The sequence below is a fragment of the Perognathus longimembris genome, chromosome 9, assembly GCF_023159225.1.
Source record: "Perognathus longimembris pacificus isolate PPM17 chromosome 9, ASM2315922v1, whole genome shotgun sequence".
In the NCBI taxonomy this organism is placed as follows: domain Eukaryota; kingdom Metazoa; phylum Chordata; class Mammalia; order Rodentia; family Heteromyidae; genus Perognathus; species Perognathus longimembris.
This window is the reverse complement of record NC_063169.1, coordinates 54802663-54823014: the sequence shown is the minus strand read 5'-3', so window position 1 is coordinate 54823014 and position 20352 is coordinate 54802663. Positions and strand designations below refer to the sequence as shown.

Genomic DNA, 20352 nt, shown 5'->3' with positions numbered 1-20352 from the left:
TAAAGAGATGAGCTAGTATATTTTCAAATTGAAAAAAAGTTTATGGAGATGAAAAGAAATTCATGGTGGTAAAAAATATAGGAAAGATCAGAGATTAGGTTACACGAAAGTCAAACAAATGTCTTCCACGTGGGCAGACTGTTTGTTGATCACCTGAGAGCTAGAAAAAAAATTGTAAATCTAAACTCTACGATGAATCATACTAATTTGATCTGGGGGAAGGAGAGAAGTTGACACTAGGGTTTGAACCCAGGGTCTCATACTGTCTACACAGGCACACCACCACTTGAGCTATGCCCTCAGTGCTTGGTTGCTTTAGTTCTTTTTCATGTTAGAATCTCATGGGTGTTTTTGCTTGGAACCATCCTGGACTGTGTGACCCGCTTCCTGTGCCTCCTGTGTAGCTGAGTGACAGGTGTGAAGCACCATCTCTGGCTTGTTGAGACAAAGGTCTTACTTTTTGCCTGTGTTGTACTTGAACCATGATCCTCCTGATCTCAGCCTTCTGAGTAGTATGAGATTGTAGGCATGAGCCACCATGCCTGCGTTAACATCTTCTAATACACTGCCAAGAAGCAGCGCAGCATAGTGGGTAACAGACATGTATGCAATATGAAGAGTCCAGGTTCGAATGGCTAAGGAAACTTGGGCAAGCAAATCACCTCATTTTGCTTCCAGGGTTTACGTAGCTAGATTGTGGTGATGGATGGAGAAGATATAAAATACTACCTCTCACTGTCATTCCTTAGAGAGTCAATAGCAAAAAGCTATACTCATGCTTGTTCATTACTGCTTTGCAAGGGACAAATGGGTGGATAGAAGGAGTAAAAAGGGAAGTCTCCAGGAATGTTAATTGTGGAGTTGGAAAGTGATTTTGCCTGAACCCGAAAGCATGCTAAAGAAGCAAAGACTAGAGGAGTCAGTAAGATCAAATCACCAAAATACACATTTGTAGCCTCAGCTTTCTGAGAAATCTCATCGAGGAGGCTTAGAAAGCACAAGACATGTTGTGAATCTGTCCCAATACAACAATGTCATTAAACACCCTCCAATTAGCTCCAGAGAGCTTTGGGCTAGGACTTGACCTTTTCTTTTGTTCCAAGGCCTTGGCGATTTCTACATCTTCCATTTATTCCTATATTAAGGCAACTATCTTTCGGAAACATGACCTAGCTGTTCATTTTTGCTAAACAAAAACCTGGGCCTAGCTGTGTTAGCATGTGGAGTTAATGATTATGCATGATGAACTAACACTACTGTACTTGGCTATTGGAGATATTTCTAATTCCTCCTGTTACACAGAAGGTGCCATTCTGGAAAACTTTCATAACTGGAGTTTAATTAAGCGAGATCAAGTTAGACACAAAATGGAGGTTGCTTTCATGTTTACATTTTGAGAGCTTAATGATCCTTTTATCATTTCAGCAGGACCTTGGGGAACTCCTCTCATTTTTCATTCTTTAAGTACACATTGCATTTCTTGATCAACTGGTTTCAAGGTAAACACATCCTTGCGGATTCGCCATTGTGTTCCAGAATGAGGAAGAAGAGAATAGCTAGATTTCTCCTCAACATTTCAAGAAGGGTTTCTTAGAGGGTTTATTGTAGGGCATTTTCATAAAATTCTCTATGTCAGAAAAGACAATGGCAAATAATCAATGTTTACTACGTGGATGGACCTCCAGTAGCCGCTTTTTAGTGAGGAGTATAGTTTTCTTGCCTAATGGCAGCATCGCAGGGTGAGAGAGGCCTATGTGTCATTTTCTTTATAGCATCCAGCATAAGGCCCAGATAGGAGCCCAGAAAACCCTCTGGGATGGTGGAAGAGCCCGGATTCACAGCACAGGGGTGGCTCCAGAGCCCGCTCTATTTATCACCAAGCCTAACTCTCTTTATCTAGATATCAGTCTTGGCCTTAATTTTTTATTTTTTTGATTGTGCTTTTCCTTCCCCAGTCTTGGTAGAGACCACTGTGTTTTGATGTGCATGGCATGTAGGCAGGCCTGTTGGGTCTCGGTGTGACTACAGCCTCTCTCTGTGAACACCTTCACTTGTGAGGACGAGAAAGACTGCGCTTTCTTTCCTTTCCTTCTCTCCTTCTTTTTCCTGTCCATCCTCTTTCTCTCCAGGGCTATTATCATGGGGCTCTCTGGTAGTACTCCCCTACCAATGGTTCTATAATTTCCTACTGCCCCCCAACCCCGCTTTTAGGGCTTCACATGTAGGGCAGTGGCCGGGCAATGACAATATAGCATTATCTTCCTGTAGACGGCAAAGGACTAACAAACCTCTCAAAAGCTAATTTTGTTTCTTGCTACTGGTAGAAATGACACTATCTTGGTGACAGCAGACAAATCAGAAGGAGTACTCACAGTATGTCTTAAAATTCAGTTGGAAATAATTTTTGATAACCATTTTATCTCATTATTAAATAGCATAAAATGTATATATGTATAGAGCGTCTCTTTATGTCTGTAGATACATATTTGGAAAATGACATGGTGTAGTAAGGCTTAGCTGATTGGCTACTGCTTCGGTTTTGATGGTCACTTATACATTTTCCACATGCTTAAATGTGATTTCCTCGGGCTGGGGGTACAGCTCAGTAGAAGAATGCTTCCCTAGTATGCACAGGGCCCTGGGTTCAATCCTCAGAACTACAAAGAAAAAAATTGCTCTGAAGTTTTACAGAAGAGCATAAAAGGCAATAAAAAGCCTATGTATGATCATTAGGATTTCTTTTTTTCCATGATCTGGTGATTCAGAAAACCATTGCCTATTTGTCATCGATGTCTACTCTTGCCACAACATTCAAGTCCTGAACATATTCAAGAACTAGAAGGAGAGTTTTCTAAGTGTAATATAGTTCTGCTTTGAAATGACAATGTCCAAAAGCTAAAGGCACATTCTAGATACCTGAGGAGGCGCCTTTCCTGTTGGATACATTTGCGACATGCTGGAAGGCGCAAGTTACTCCAGGCTACAGCTCAGACTGACAGTGATAGTTATCTACAGGATGCATTCATTAGGGCTTAGGAGACAGCGAGGGGACTGCAATCTATAAACAGCCCTGTAAATCACACACTTGATTTTTTAAAAAGCATTTATATCAATCAGAGGCTTTGCAATGCATCTTAGAGCAAATGAACTGAGGAAACAATAGGCCTGGGTAGAGGGGAGTGGGGGGCCTGGTGCTGTTATTTCCCCAGGGAAAGCCTCACAAGATGCAAACCAAGGCATGCAGGACTGAAGACACATGGCAGGAAGGACAGCGATAGCAGACCACAAGCTTCTCACAAAGCTTGCCGTAACAGAAACTCCCACGCAGAGCAGAGCTGGGGCTCAGGTGCCCCCCCCCCCCCGCCCCAAGTCTATTCCAGTGAGTGGAAGAGCAGCTGTAAACAGGTGGCACTCACCTCAGCGATCTTCAGCACAGCACTCCCATTCAGGTCAAATGTTGGGGTGTAGGTGATGCACAGTAAAACCTGTACCCCGGAAGAGGTAAGGGGAGAAGAATGAGAGGTTAATACAGAAAGACGTGTTTGTTTTACAGTTCAGTTGGGTAGCTCTTGACATATGATTCTTTTGTTTTATCAGTGTTTCTTTCTATCTCATCTACCACTCACTTTAGTGACCACTGATTACTTAATGAAAGAGAGACCAGATGTTCAATAGAAATATTGCACATCTCTCTGGGTGGGAAGGACCACTGTAAGATTGTGTTCTGCAGCCAGTTCAGATCTGTCTAATAACAACAGAAACCAAACAGTGACAGGAGCAAGTAGGAAAAAATGACCAGGCCCAACGCGAGATGAGTTCCAGGAATTACGTACCCCGAGATGTTGAGTGAGTGTTCTGATTCCTGTTTTACTGATGAAGCGATGGAAACTCAGGATGGTTAAATAGATTGCTCCAAGTGACATGGGTCATGAACACTTGAATTAAAATTTGAACTCAAGTCATCTGACTCCATGGGTTATGGCCCTGTGCAAAGTCTCCACTTCTTCCTAGATCCCAATGTCATTGTCATTTCGGTTCCATCCCTTTCCCAAATCCACCTGGGATTACAAATTCATTATTGTGACATTCCTCTTCAATAATTTTCTCCAGGATGCTGTATGGGGTTTTCTTATTTTGTAGCCTCAGGCTTTCCTTCTTCTCCATGATCTATAGACACTAAGCCAATGACAAAAAATCTTTAAGGGCCATTAAAAATTCTGCTTTCTCTTTACAGAGTCATTGGGGGAAGTACATCAATAAAAGCCCGGGTTATTTAAGGATTGTTTCTCATTTCCTAGTCAAGAGATCAGACTCCTTCTTCTCCATTTGGCTTCTGACTTCTCTTACTGGAAAAGCAGACAGACAGTGCTGGACCCTGCAACTTGACCCTTAGCCCTGTATTCATGCCCTCTCTATAGCTTGGCTTACCTGTGACAGCTAGCCGCGGGGCTGTCTCAATTACTTCCACTTACAAAACAACACTGAAGCGAGTTTATGTAGTATGAGATATGCACTTAACCAGCACATCAACTCATCAAATTGCCTGGGTACTGGTAGCTCATCCCTGTAATCCTACTACTCAAGGGGCTGAGATCTGAGGGCTCAAAGTCAGCCTGAATAGAAAATTCCATGAGACTCTTGTCTCTAGCTAACCACCAAAAAGCTGGTTGTAGAGGTGTGGCTCAAATGTTAGAGTAGCAGCCTTAAGCAAAACAAACAAACAAACAAAAAAACCCAACCACCAAAATCTGAGGGAGAGTATGAGGCCCTGAACCCCAGGAGTAGCATAAAACAAAACAAAACAAACAAAAAAATGCATGCAACTGTCTGAGACAGAAAGAAATCTTTCTAGGCCAGGCTTAATCTGTTGTTTTAGCTGCTTCAGAGAAAACAAATCTGTATATAGCAGAAGGAAAGAAGACACTTTTGACAACTGGATGGACCAGGTTAGTTAACATGGATTTTGGTTCAAGGTCTCAGTGTTTTGATTGACAGGTTCATCACATCTAGCAATTACCTCCAGATAAAAATCAGCTGAGGACCCTGGTAGCCAAGATGAAGGGAATGTGGGAGCAACTTCTCTTGGGTCCCACAGGAAATGGAATTCTTTAGTTTCATGACAGTCTTTGGGAGCTGAGGTTTGCTAAACAAGGTTGAAAATGGAGGACAGAGAGGGCACCAAGACCCAATGTGGACTTACAAGGAGGCTTCGTCTTCTTTCTAGATGTCTGGAACACAGGGCTGTACCCTGCCCGATACCCCTGCCCCTGCTGCACCTGTGCTGTTCCTTTGAGTCCAATTTGATGGGCTTCTTCCAGGTCTTGCCTTTCAGCCTTCAACTCCTCCAAGAAGCCTTCCCTGATGCCCTCTACAAAGTGGTCTCGGTCATGTTTCCTTGATTTATTTACTTCAGGGCATGTGCCATTCTCATAAATTACTATTTTCTTTTTAACATTTTTATGTTCTCTAACTTTCGAGCCCCTGCTAGGCCCTTGGGCTCTTGTGTTTCATGCTTACTTTTGTACTACACAGTGCAGCCATCTTTTCTTCTTTCTTTCCTTCTTTTTTTCATGACATGCTCCATAGCAAGCGGGTGGGAAGGTTTGGGGGAATGGCTGGCAGGGGAGGGTGATCGTGGTGGCCTGTTGGGGGAGCAGGCCACTTGGTCCATTGGGTTCTTGGTGTTTAGAGTGCTGGAAATTAAGATTGACAACTCGCAGCATTTTACAGTTACAAGATAAGGATGGCAAATATTTGTCTGAACTGGTTAATGCTTTACTTCGAGGACTGCCATTAGCTTTTGGCCTCCTATCTTTCTGTGTCTTTGTATGAGGTATACAAAAGTAGGTTCAGAAAGAAGTTGCCAGAGTTTTCTGTGAGAAGAGTTGCATTCTGACAACAGTGGCTAGAAAGCAGACAGATCCCCATGAGCACTGGCTTGGTAGTATTCCATGATCAAGGGTTTCAAGGGAGCACAGAAAGCTTGCCTTTTCCCCTCTCCACTCCCGTGCAGCAGGGAAGCCTAGCAAACCCAGAGGGAGGCCTCTAGACACAGGGCACAGGAGGCTGTGCCTTTCCCAGAACCCTCTGCTTGTGCTTCACGCACAAGAGCCTTGAAGAAAGGCTTTTCTATACTTGGTGTCTAGCTATGTTATTCAAAAACCTCTCCCAATTACATGGCAAAAACAGACATGCATGAAAGGAAGGACATGATAAAAGCCAGCTCCTTAAGCTCCTCATGCAGTTTGTTGTGGAGAAAGCACATGAAATTTTCCTCACAGGCTGTGGTCTCCATAGCTCCCTGCCCTGGGACTCACGAGATACACGAAAGGACAGCATGTCCAGCCCAGCTGACACAGCCGGGAGCAATGACTTACCTAAGTGATAAATGGAGAAACTTGATGCAACCAGTGTGTAAGCCAGTATTAATTCACTGGGTTAAAACACAGATGGGGTATAGGAAAGACAGAGCAACAACAAATTAATTTAATGTGTCCGACTTCTGCCACATAATGAGTGGGCAAAGAGTTTACATTAGCATTCTGAGCATGCTGGCTCTAAGAAAAACAGTAGCACCTACACATCAAGGGCAATTTCAGTGAAAATACATCCTTTCTAGGGCCATTAAAGCGTATTGACTAAATTACCATGGAACAGCAGGAACTTGAATGACAGAGACAGCTTCCAAACTAACTAGCTGGCACCGCTTCCATAAATGAGCAAAGAGGAAAAGAGGGGAAATGGATACAGTCTTCCAAGGAAAGGGGAATGAACATTACAGTTATTAAAGTAAATGCAATAATTGAATTGCCACTATGTCATACGAAGCAGTCCCTCAACTAAAAATGAATCTAAAAATCCTAGTGTTTTTTTTTTCTTAAAGGTTAGAATTACATTAGAGAGTGAAGTTGATCCAGCACCAGTAGCTCATGCCTGTAGTCCTAGCTACTCAGGAGGCTGAGCTCTGAAGACTGGGGTTCAAAGACAGCCCTGGACAGCAAACTCTGTGAGACTTAAAAAACTGGAAGTGGCATGGTGGCTCAAAGACGTAGAGTGCCAGCCTTGAGTGAAAAAGCTCAGGGACCACAGCCAGACCCTGAGTTCAAGCCCCACAACTGACCAAAAAAAAAAAAAAAAAAAAAAAAGAAAGAAAGAAAAGAAGAGAAAGAGAAAAAAAGTAGGTGAAGTTGATTTATTGTAAGAATTGGGCACAAACTGCTTGACATGCTGAATTGAAATCCCTTCATACAACTACTTAAAGAGAATTAAAGAATGTAGAACACATTACACATTATGTAGGTTCTATGTAGGTGACTTCTATGTAGGTTCTATGTAGGTCACTTTAGGGGTAGAGAGGGACAGATGTGGTTAGATGGTGGGTTACAAGAGCACAGGTGTGGTCTTCTGAGCAGGCACATTGGACTGATCCTCTCCTAAGGGCATGTTCCCATCAGGATTGGAGTTTCTCCATCAGCCACTTCCTGCTTTGTGACTGTGATCCTAACAGAGCAGAGGCTGTGACACAAGGCCACAATTGCTCAGTGATAGAATTGTAGCAGGTAATTTGATGGTTGTGATCTATGTCATCTAATATCAGCTGATGTATATCATTTACATGACATGTTGTTATGATCATTTCATCTAATCTTGAAAATTCCCAGTGTACCACAAACACTTTAAGTGGATGCTTTAAAAACAGTACAAGGACAAACCGTAGTTTATGCTTATAATCATAAGCATAAGCTACTTAGGAAGCTGAGATGTGAGGCTAGCCCCAAGCAGACAAATCCAAGAGACTCTTTGAATCTCCAATTAACCAGCAAAAAGCCAGCAATAGATGTGTGGCTTAACTAATAGAACACCAGCCTTGAACCAAACAGCTAAGCAAGAGTGTGAAGCCCTGGGTTTAAGCCCCAGTATCAAAGGACACACACACACACACACACACACACACACACGTGAAAGGACTAGTAATAAAGCTCAGTGGTACAATGCATGCCAACACATGAGAGGCCTGGGACAATCTCTCTAGACTGTCTTTGCATAGAGAGTAACTAAGTTTCATTTGATATGGGTCATAGCAGCTATTCCAACATAGCTTAAATGGTTAAGTTCATTTAGGATTTAAAAAAATGAGACAGGGCTGGGAATATGATCTAGTGGCAAGAGTGCTTGCCTTGTATACATGAAGCCCTGGGTTCAATTCCTCAGCACCACATATATAGAAAACGGCCAGAGGTGGCGCTGTGGCTCAAGTGGCAGAGTGCTAGTCTTGAGCAAAAAGAAGCCAGGGACAGTAGTACTCAGGCCCTGAGTCTAAGTCCCAGTACTGGGGAAAAAAAAATAAAAAATGAGACAATCTACAATTGGAATGTATTAACCCTTTGGAGACAGCTACTTTTCATCATCTAAATAAAGTCTTCATCATTCTGATTTAGCTCCACTTTCTTCCTTCTTTCTGTTTACGTACCTATTCAAAGCAATGCTTACTAATTTCCTAACAACATCTAATTTCCACAACATCACAATGCAGTGGAGAAATTATGGTCTAGATAACTGACTGATAGGGGCCATTGCAATGGGAAGGCATAGAATATATGTCAAGACTAAAAGCCACAGTGACTAGGGAGCAGGTTGACTTTGCAGATGAGATGCCCGTGGACAAAGCACGAGTCTTGGAGAGAAAGGGAAGGAACTATGACCCCAATGAACTGAGCAAAGAAGATCAGAAACTGAGCTATGGAAGTGGAGAAGCAGAGGTCATAGAAGATACTGGAAAGGTGGATATAATTTTTCTTGCATATCAAGTTAAATACCCTAGAGTAAGTGCTTATATTACATTATCTCTGGGCTGTTACATTAACAGGGAAATAAAAGATGACTAAAACTACATGTACCAGGACAAAATGAAAGTAAAGGACATATTGTGTATACAGATGAAGTCAAAGAGAGATCACAGTCATTCCAGAAGCAGTGAGATAATTCACAGAGATGCATCTGGGGGAGGGATGAGGGGAATTCTCCAAAGGGAATGCAATAGTCTCCCACGTGTGAAACCAGAGTGTCACTGTACCACTATGTTCCCACCTATCCCTATTCTTCTACTCTCTCTAGTTGATATCTATCATCTGGCCCTATTCCTATATATTTTACAAAGTGTTATATTAGGTGTTAATAAAGCAGCATGCCTAGGAAAACAGTGATAAGTTGCTCAAAATGCCTAAAATGAGCCCAGTACTAGTGGCTCATGCCTATATTCTAGCTACTCAGGATGCTAAGATGAGGATTGCTGTTCAAAGCCAGCCTGGAAGTCCATGGGACTCTTATTTCCAATTAATCACCTAAAAGCCAGAAATAGAGCTATGGTTCCAATGGTAGAGCACAAACCTGAAGCAAAAAAGCTGAGGAACAGTGCGTAGGCCCTAAGTTCAAACCCCAGTACTAGCACACATACACAAAATGCCTACCATATATTCATACTTCCACGGGTGTAACAATTACAGAATGGACAGAAAACTAGAAGGCTTGTTTATATAGCATTTAATCAGAGAGGTTTAAATAGATCACTTAAGTCCTTGCAACCCCCCCACCCCCCGCCCTTAGATGTATGGGCCTCTTAGTAGTAGAATCTAGTATTTTGGATGTTCACCATGTTTCCAGTTCTTTCTGGGAAGAATGGCAGGTCCTGGCCTCTACTCCTACCTCTTTCTTTGGCCAGTCCTGGGGCTTTAACGCAGGACCGAGTGCTGTCCCTGGGCTTCTTTTGCTCAAGGCCAGCACTCTACTGCTTGAGCCACAGCCCTACTTCCAGCCTTTTGTGCTTATGTGGTACTGAGGAATGGAACCCAGGGCTTCATGCATGCTAGGCAAACACTCTACCACTAAGCCACATTCCCAGTCCCTCCTGCTTCTTTAGCAGTGTCCACACAAGTGACCAACCTTGCATGGCTTCGATAGGACTGTGCATCCTCATTTTTATAAAGTGTGTGTGTAAGATAACCCTGGGGGTGATACACAAGAAAAGTGTTCTGCAAATCTGAATGTCTGATGTGGGTGATGGTGTGATTAGCTAAAGGTGGATCTTGCAACAATGGAAGATAGTAAAGTTGAGTATCTACAATCTGAAATTTTGACATGCTTCCAAAATCTAAAAGGAAAAATTTGGCGTTTGGGAACATTTTAGATTTAAGATTTTCAAATTAGAGATGCTCAGCTGGGAAAGTCTATATAAATACTACACAATCTGAAGAATTTGGAAGTCCAAAAAGATTTCTGGTCCAAGAATTTTGGATAATATTGTAATTCTAGAATTTTGGGCATTTCATTTTGACAGGTCCAGAAAACTGGCAGGACCTTACTCTAGACAAGGAGTTAGTTATCACTATTCATCAGAAAGCTTCTCCATGAGACTTCTGGAACATTTCCCTATCTAATTTTTCTACTCTGTCCAAAACCTACCTTTTGCACTCATCATCCTAAGTAAGAATTTGACTATGATTTCTGAGCTGAAGAGCTCATCTTGGTTTCAAATGAATACCCCACAAGGCCATCTCAGGGGGTTCAGAAAGAAGACATGGTTTCTGAAGGTGCCAGGCAGCAACTCCCTACCCACTTGACATCAACCTGTGTTTTTCATGATTCAGACTTCCCTTCATTCATTTAACAAACACTGACTTCTTGCCAGGGGTCAAAGCATAGGCTAGGAGCTAGGTATACAGTGATGAACAAAAGAGACAAAATCCCTGATCATGAAGAGCTAACATCTGGCATGAGGATGGCAGACTGCAAGTGATTGCAGTAAGTTGAGTGACTGTTCTGTCTGAGGAAATGCACTGTGCTCTAACAGGGTGTAGCATGTGTCTGTCGAGATGCACAGGGTGTAATTCTGTGTTCATCCATTCATAGGGCTCTAAATACTACATGCTGTAATTTCTATAATCAATTAAACAGGGAAGAAGACAAGGGTACCATCAGAAAGGAAGCTGGAGAAGTCAATCTACTAGGGTACATGGGAGACACGGAGGGTTATTGAGATATCAGGGACATGTGTAGTGGGAATTCTTTTCCTTTTCTTTCAAATCATTGAAATATTTATTTTTAAGTGCTTCTTGATGTGACTGAATCCATTTTTCAAAATACCAGATGTAATTTACCAGTCCTACCAAATCAACTAAACCACTAGGGCTCAATAAAGTAGCTAACAATGTAAGGTCTACTTTCCCTCATGTGTGTAGGAAATCCTAAAGCCAGGAACATTTCAGATCCCAGCTCTGGCTCTGGTTAAGAGTTGAGCCCTGTTACTTAACACACATTGCTTTCTGGCCTCTTGTGTATACTGGCTTGGGACTTAATAACTTTTAAAAATCACTGAATAATTCCTTCCCTTTAGAAACACTCTTGCGGGGAGCAAGGGAAAGGGGGAGGGGAGAGGGGGGAATGAGGGAGGAGGTAACAAACAGTACAAGAAATATACCCAAGGCCTAACGTATGAAACTGTAACCTCTCTGTATATCACTTTGACAATAAAAAAAAAAAAAGAAACACTCTTGCTCTCTTTTTGCTCTAAGTGACAACAGCATAGACAGAACATTCAGCAAGGAACCATGAATACTGAGACTCCCAATGCCTACCCATTGGACGTAGAGAAAGCCTGGCTTCTCCACTTTCAGCCTTCTGGAGTGTGAATTATTAAAAGTGAACAGAAACAGACTCTTGCCCACATGGTCTGTGCGCAGGCTCAAGAAAGCAGCCTCAGCCTTCTGAAGACAAAAGTAGCAGAATGTTTATTCAACAGTCAAGGAGAGAAGCATTCACAAAGTAAGCATGTAGAATTTCAGAAGAGGCTGCCTTATTAAGTCTCAATAAAAAATAAGTATTCTTTTTCTTTGTGGGCTCACGGTTTCTCGATGTTGGTACCATAGATCATTTGGACTGAGTATGTGTGTTAGGGAAGGGATGGTTTCACTTTCTCGCATTGTAGGACCCCTCCCTGGGGGCACTCCTGAGTTCTAGTTAATAATGGTGCCCTCCTCCAGCAGCTGTGACAAGCGGGATACAATCCCACAATTCCTGAACCACAGGATCAGATAGTTTCTCCTATGACTAAGAAACAGGGCTGAGAACTCCACAGGGCAGAATCCAGACACCGACCTGCGGCTGCATTAGATCTCATGTCAGCTGGCAATGGCTGGCGGAGCTGCATCCCCAATCTTCATTTTGACTTACAGAAGATGGGTGAGGTTCATTCATCTCAGGAATCATCTACCGCTTAATCATGACTTTATCTGATTTGGCACCCTAAACGGAGGTGGCAAGCAATTAGACAAATCACTTTCTGGCTCTGCTTGCCCCAACTAGCTAATGGCCATTCTGAGAGGTGGTGTGTGTGTGTGTGTGTGTGTGTGTGTGTGTGTGTGTGTGTGTGTGTGTGTGTGAGAGATCTACCTAGGCAAGTAGCTCAAAGGGTAAAGGACAAAGAGGAAAAACTCAGGAGAACGACATGTTACTGCCTTTACTGTAGTATGCAGTAACATTGCCCTCCAATAAGGGAAATTGCAGAGTTATGTATTTTTAGTCAAGCATTGATTTTTTTTCCTTAATGCTAGTGAGTGCTTCAAGTTTTGTAAAGTAGTTCAGTGGCTTTAGGCTCAGAAGTAATTTCCTTTCTCCTTGCTATCAGAAGGCAAGACAAATTAGTCATTTCACTATCAAACATGGCTACTGGTCATTCTTTCCATAAGACTTTGGAAGACCACCTTCCCAAACCATTGGCTAGATGGAGAACTATTCGGGCATGTTTCCCCAAGGAAGATTCACTATTAAAGCTTTACAGAGAGAAGACTTAAAGGGATTCTTCTGGGCTGGGGGGTGTAGCTTAGTGGTAGAGCACTTGTTTATTGGGTTTGACCATTAGTACCTCAAATAAATAAAATATAAAATAAAAATGGTCATTTTCTTCTTGTTCCCAGCCCAACAGCTGACTGCAGTGCTGGTGGACAATTTACAAGCACCCCTCTCCTCTTCCTCAAACTTGAGTCCATGCCTGAGGCCCAGAACCACCAGCCATATGGAGAGTAAACCCCTGTCTAGGGCTCTCTCACCTCTGCTTTCTGGGGATACCTGCTAGGCTTCTATTTTATAAAACACCTCAATAGTAGATGTCATTTTCTTCACGTTCTCTCAACTCTCTCACACACAACCAAGACCATTAGTTGATTTAGTAGGAAGGAGACTTTATTCTTTTGCCATAGTTCAATGTAGCTCAGAGAATATCATGTCCTGGGAGGATTCAGAAGACACACAGTACTCTGAGCCACTCTTAGATTTGCTCTTCAGCCAGTTGATGCTTAAATGTTTGTTTGAGCATCTATATGTTAGATATAGTAATGTCTACCACCTACAGGTCTTTCAGGATAGACTTAGCAGACAAGACAAACCACTGCTAAAGACTGAATATTGACTGTTGTTTCACTAGCTGTGTGACCTTGGTGTGAATGGGAAGTACTTGCTGAAGTGTCTCTGCATAATAAATGTTAAGTAATCACCTCCTGTCATTTCTCCTTTGAAAATTATAAAGCACTCCACCAGTATTAACTTCCACGATCTAAAGATGTACATAAAATAAGACTGCCAATAATAGCACACTCATCAAATGCTTTCCCAGGGCCCAGTATTATATCCTTTCTTATCACCTACACCAGACTGCCTTTCCAGATAGGGTGCTCATATCTCTCAGGTGATTACAGAGGCAGAAGGACAGCTATAATTCCCTCCAGTCTTGGATGACTAAGCCAACTATATCAGTTAATAACCTCACTAAAGGTTATCCATTAGGAAGAAGGGAAGAAAGTCCTAATTACTCTAGTCAGAGATGTCGTTTGTTATGTGAATGGCTCCTGCTAAGCGAGCATGGCATTTAGGGAAATGGCATGCACCAGGGGAAATGTTAGGAAGCAGACAAATATTCAATCTAAATATTAAAGAGCTCTCTACCACCTATGAATCCATTTCATGACCAATCTATCTTTATAGAAACCCCTTTTTCCTGATTCTTTACAGTTCTGACACTTTATTTGCTCAAGCTATAAAATTTTTATTTGGATTCCACAGTCATTTCAGTAAATCAAAGATGTCTTTTCTTTCCCTCCCATAATAGTGATTTAATGTCATTCCTACTTAATCTATCAGAAGCAAGCAATATTGGTTTTTTTAACCCACTGGCTGAAAGTCTAAGATGTTCCTCTAAATGAAAACACCACTGCTACAATCTTAGGGTTCATTATTTGATAGTTTTTCCTTAATCTTGAGGAATGTCTCTAATAGAGGAAACCATACTGTTTTCTCTGTAGGAATGTAATACAGTGACTACATATGCTTTAGAATGTAATCTAGTTCAATTTCTCAGGTTTACAAACATGAGCTGATAGCAATATGCAAATTAAAGGCATAATACAGGCTTTTAAAAACTATCACCTGGGCCCCACGTGGATGTTATTCAGGAGGCTGAGATCTGAGGATTGCAGTTTGAAGCCAGACTAGGTAGAAAAGTCCATGAGACTCTTATCTCTAATTAAACACCAAACAGCAGGAAATGGAGCTGTGGCTCAAGTGGTAGAGCACTAGCCTTGGAAAAAGAAGCTCAGCGACATTGTCCAGGCCCTGAGTTGAAGCCCCAGGATCAACACAATAATAATAATTATTATAGCACCTGGGATTTGTTATTAAAATATCTAATATTATTCTTGGAGAAATATAAAATGCTGCAGCACATTGCTTTATCCATCTTGAACAGTAGACCCAGGTCCACCTTTGAAAATGCCTATCATCTTCCATTAATTTTTTTTCTGTACCTACAAAGTATTTACACAAAATGACTGGAGGATTTTCACAGGAAATATTACTTATTTATCAGCAGAATTATTTATCAGCAGAATGAGTTATGTAGAAAACCCAATAATAAATGAACATATCCTTCTTAAACAGTGGGAATCCAATCTTTCCTCTGAGATTTATCCAATTCTCTCTCCTTTTTTGACTTTTAAATAGAAATTTTGGAAAAATAGGCAATAAAATATTTTAGTATAGCACTGATGTTCACTCAATCAGGAAGTTTATTTAAGAGTTTATATTTGGGACCCTACTATACCACTGAATTATAAGATATGGGGGGGAGGGGCACATAACAATTTTTTATTCTAATTGAGACCAATATTTACACCCAAATGAGGAATTTAAGTCTCAGACAATGACATAAGCTTCACCTAAAATCCAATTCAGTCAGATAAACTTCTTTAAAGTTTTAATTCATTTTCAACAGTGTTGCCGAAAGTATAATTATCCTGTCGTTAAATTTCTAGCAACTTGGTTAAAAATGTTTGCTCAAAATAAAAGTATACTACAAAAAAATTAACCCTAGAGCTGGAAGCCCACGGGCCGGAGAAGCTGCTGCTGCAGGATCGTGACCGGAGCATCTGAGGTGGTGAATAATAGCTCTTCAAGTCTACAATTAAAAATGGCCTCTAACAAGACTACATTGCAAAAAATGGGAAAGAAACAGAATGGAAAGAGTAAAAAAGTTGAAGAGGCAGAGCCTGAAGAATTTGTTGTAGAAAAAGTACTGGACCGACGTGTAGTGAATGGGAAGGTAGAATATTTCCTGAAGTGGAAGGGATTTACAGATGCTGATAATACTTGGGAACCTGAAGAAAATTTAGATTGTCCTGAATTAATTGAAGCATTTCTTAATTCTCAAAAAGCTGGTAAAGAAAAGGATGGTACAAAAAGAAAATCTTTATCGGACAGTGAATCTGATGATAGCAAATCAAAGAAGAAAAGAGATGCTGCTGACAAACCAAGGGGGTTTGCTAGGGGGTCTGGATCCTGAATGAATAATTGGTGCCACAGACAGCAGTGGAGAATTGATGTTTCTTATGAAATGGAAAGATTCAGATGAAGCTGACTTGGTGCTGGCAAAAGAGGCGAATATGAAGTGTCCTCAGATTGTGATTGCTTTCTATGAAGAGAGACTGACTTGGCATTCTTGTCCAGAAGATGAAGCTCAATAATTGTTTGCATTGCTTTTTATATATATTTATACATATATATATAAAATCCGAGTCTTGGTTTTTGAATTAATGGTGTGAAACAGTAACTACATTCTAATGAAAACCAAGTATGACATGTTGGTTTGGAAAGTAGTATTGGGGGAGTTGAGGTTTTTCTTTTTTCCTCCATAGCACTGGTTACTTTGAACAAATATAATAAAGGCTTTCTGTAGTTGCTTTATCAGAAAAGAATGTTTAATACCATGGTATATTTCCTCTACATTCAGAAACAGATTGTGGCTTTTTTTAATATTAGGCAATTTTTTGGGGTCATTACTTAATCAGAACAACTTGTCTTTAACTGCTATGTTGAAGGACCATCCTGAATTTTCTTTTTTGTGTTTGTGTGTGTGTAAACAAAATACTTACATAGGTAGTTTTTTGTTTTGGAGATTTTGCTTGTTTAGAGGTGTTGGGCATCAGACCCACAGCCTTGCATATGTAGGTAAGTGATGTATCACTTAGTTACATCCCTGGCCCTTGTTTTAGGTTTTTGTTGATTTCTGAGACAGGGTCTCTAGGCAGCTCGGGTTCACCTTGAACTTCCTAGGTAGCCAGGCTAGCTAGCCTCGAACTTTAGGTCTTCCTGCCTCTGCCATAGATAAGCAAATGCAATAGCTTTGCAAAACTTCTTGAAAGGAAAAAATTTAAGCTAATAACAGCTTCCCTCACCCAGATGAGAAAAGACAAATCTTGATTTCCTTTCACTAAAATTTTCTGTAGTGAGCATTCCTTTACAGAATATTGGGTCACGGGCTATCTAACACTCAGCTCATGGAAATGTAAAATCAGCTGGTTAGAGATGTGACTATTTAGGACCTACTGGCCTAAATTAATGGACAGAATTTTATAATTATTGACCTGCATGCTTTTCCTTTACCCCAACTCATTCCTTACATGTAGGCTCAATTGTTTTCAGTATTGGGTTACTGGTTCCACAAAAGCCAGAGAAACAACTTTGTAGTAATCAGAATGTTACCCAACTGTATATTGTTTACTTTATTGTAAATAATGGTGAACAGTGGTCAATAAATAGTTTTATATTAAAAAAAAATTAACCCTAAGGTTGTTGTGAATTGAAATCTTTTTCCTCAACTCCAGTATCTGGGTACTTAAAAATAATACCATATAGCAAAGTCCCTTCTGTCTGTAAGAGTTTTGTACTCAGAGCTAAGGAATCTAATTGTGAAGTATCCATCCACACTTTACCTTTCTTTTTAAAAAACTTCCTGACAATGTCTGCTTTTCCTCCCAGACATTAACTGGAAGTGCGATGGCCTATGTAGCGGCATTGGGAAGATAGTGACCACAGACTTTGCAGGACTTCCCCTAGAATTAACACATGTCAACTCCTGACCAGGAAAAGCAAGCAAGGAGGCACTGCTGGGGCGGAATTAGTGAGCACATACTAATTCTCAGAACAGGTGTTCCGTGACAAAGCCAACAAGTATTCTGTTTCTCCAACCTACAAGAAGGGTCTGTCCCTTTTTTGTTTTTAAATACAGATTTTTATCTTCTATAGAAACTATAGAAGATGTTGGGAGAAACTATTCTGTGAGGCATGCCTCTTGGTAAGACAAGAAAGCTCACCCTTCGGTATGTGGAGACCCTAGAGAGGGAGAAAGATTCAAAGACCAGACTTGGAAGTTATAGCAGTGATGGGTGAGGTAGCTGACCTGAGCTCTTCTTTAAGGGTGTCAAAGGGGCAGTGGAGAGCAAAACAAAGCTAGGGAGATAACAACCAGGTTCCTGTGAATACATAGCTGCCAGAAGCTTGGGGCTTCTATTCAGGACCTCACATTTGCTAAGCTGGTGCTCTACCACTTGATCCACATCCCTAGTTCTTTCTGCTTTCACAATCATTCACATAAAGATTCTCACTTTGCCCAGAGCTGATCTAGGACTAGGACCCTTCTATTGCTGCCTTCCATGTAGCTCAGGTAACACATGTGAACCTCTATGCCCAGACTGTTCATTGAGATGCAGTCTAGTTAATGTTATAATCTCTTGACTATAAGTTGATGAATATGATTCCTAACCACACAGGGTCATGCCAAATCTCTCACCAATTTACTGAAATTGTACTTTTGTGCTGTTAAGGTCATTTTGGAGCACCATAAGCAAGTTTGTATTCTAAATAAAAGCTAACCAGAGCTGTGGCATGAATCTCCAGATAAGCCCTAGGTCGGAGCCCCTTCCTGTCCCCATGACGCATGCCAGTGGCCACGTCAAACCAACCTTCATCACTTCCACCTGCAGGTCTTCATTGAGCGAAGGCGTCACTTTCACGGCATTCAGGATCTGATTGAGCAGCTGCTTCTCATCAGAGTCTGTTTCCATGGAAACAAACCTCTCCTCTGACAGAAGCTTCTGTAAAGAGGTACAAGGCAGGGATTATTGACAGGCTCTCCCCTGTTGCTTCATTCTCCTGTATCTTATTATAGATCGATGATCATTTTTCAAACTCGGGAGGCATGTAGCTGAAGACCACTAGGAAAGAATTCATGCTACATGCCATTAAAAAGAAAAATGCATCCAGCCTAGATAAATGGGTTTGGGGAAACACTTTCTTGTAATATTAGCTAAATCTTTCTAAAACCAAACATCTCTTTTCCTTCTCTTCTTACTCTGAAAACCAGATTCACCCATCCACCATTCTAAGCGAAGAATAAAAAGCAAACCAGTCTTTCCAGTTTGCTATCAATTTTCATTACATGCAACCTAAGATGTGGGATGTATAGAAGACATGAATTGGGATAAATTTGGGGTCTCTTTGTCCTAGGATTCCTTTTTCCCCTCAAAGTTGGACTCTACCAAAAATATGTCATGTCTGTGTGTCAACTAGTATTGACAGCAAAGGCTTGAGTACATAATTCCTAAGACCAAGAAATCCTAGTGACTAGAAGAAGATGTGGTTTTTCTCTGGGGCTATTCCATACTTCAGCCACCTGTCTGTCTGGGGAAAAATGTGTTGTGGATCCTGGGGCTTGAACTCATGGCCTGGGAGCTGACCTTGAGGTTTGTTTTGCTAGCACTCTACCACTTGAGTCACAGCTCCACTTCTGGCTTTTTAAAGTGTTTAATTGGAGATAAGAGTCTCATGGACTTTCCTGCTTGAGTTGGCTTTAAACCGAGATCCTCAGATCCTTAGCATCCCCAGTAGCTAGGATTACAGACTTGAGTCATCAGTGCCCTGCATCTGTCTGGATCTTTAAGCAGCCAGCACTTCAAGTGTTAACTATGTGCTCTCTCCAGTCCACAGTGGCCATCTCGATTTCTGTCACCCACTGTATTTAGTCAAAGCCATACCTGCATGCCTGCCAACGCATGTTGGGCCAGTTTCACATTCTTGGATTCCAATGCCAGCTGGAGAGGCAGCAGGCATTTCTCCCTGGCAAACACAGAAATAAGGACAACGTGTGAGCTCAGCTGAGCTGCCAGGCAAACCATGTCAGCCTGTGTATACCCATCCCACAATGCCAAGCATAATCACAACTAGAACCAATCATGAGAGCACATGTGACTTAAAAATCCTAGCAACCAGCCTGGGCAGGAATGACAGCATTCTTAGTATGGTGACAGGAAGAGCAAATGGAGTCACAGTATATGGTGCACTAATTAATACACAGTGGGACCATAAAGGCACTCTGCCCTTCCCCAGATTATGCATGGCTCACACCCAGGACAACATTTGCATCCATTTTTATGGCTTGCCCATAGTCCAGTCCAGTTAGGAAACTAACTCTTTCCCCTCCCCTGCCCACACTCTGCCTCGTCCATATAAATGAGCATCCCATTAATTTGTCAACTCTTCCATAACTCAAAGCATTCAATAATCATTCATAATTTCAAAATTTTCTCTGTAGTCCTCAATGAGAGTAGATTTGAATTTTATGACACATTTCCAGGATAGAAAATGCCATTTGGTACCAATTGCATTGGCTGTTGTGACACAAATACAGAACCATCAAGTACAGAGAGCTACCTGGATACTTTAAATTAAAAAAAAAAAAACCCACCATAACAAAGAACAATACCAAACAAAAACCCCTCAAAACCTAGAGCTTTAAAATGCACTAAGAATAACCAAAGGAGCTGCAAATACAAAAATACCTTGCTGTTAGAAGCACTGACTCTAAATAATTAAACAATAGACTTAGAATTTTAATCACCCACTAGCTCCCCATGGAGCAACACTGACATAAAAATGTGCAAATTGCTGCGTTTTACCAACTCCCAGCCGCAGCCC

General features: G+C 41.3%; 1 protein-coding gene and 1 pseudogene across 1 annotated transcript in view; one reads left to right on the top strand and one right to left on the bottom strand.

The window, feature by feature from the left end:
* Positions 1-20352, bottom strand: part of Arfgef3 (ARFGEF family member 3) — a 122300-nt gene that overhangs the window by 76396 nt on the left and 25552 nt on the right. Inside the window, 3 exon segments of the mRNA XM_048354174.1 lie at positions 3417-3485; positions 18342-18473; positions 19413-19494. Coding sequence (XP_048210131.1) covers positions 3417-3485; positions 18342-18473; positions 19413-19494 — 283 coding nt within the window.
* On the top strand, positions 15405-16127 carry LOC125357335 (annotated as a pseudogene).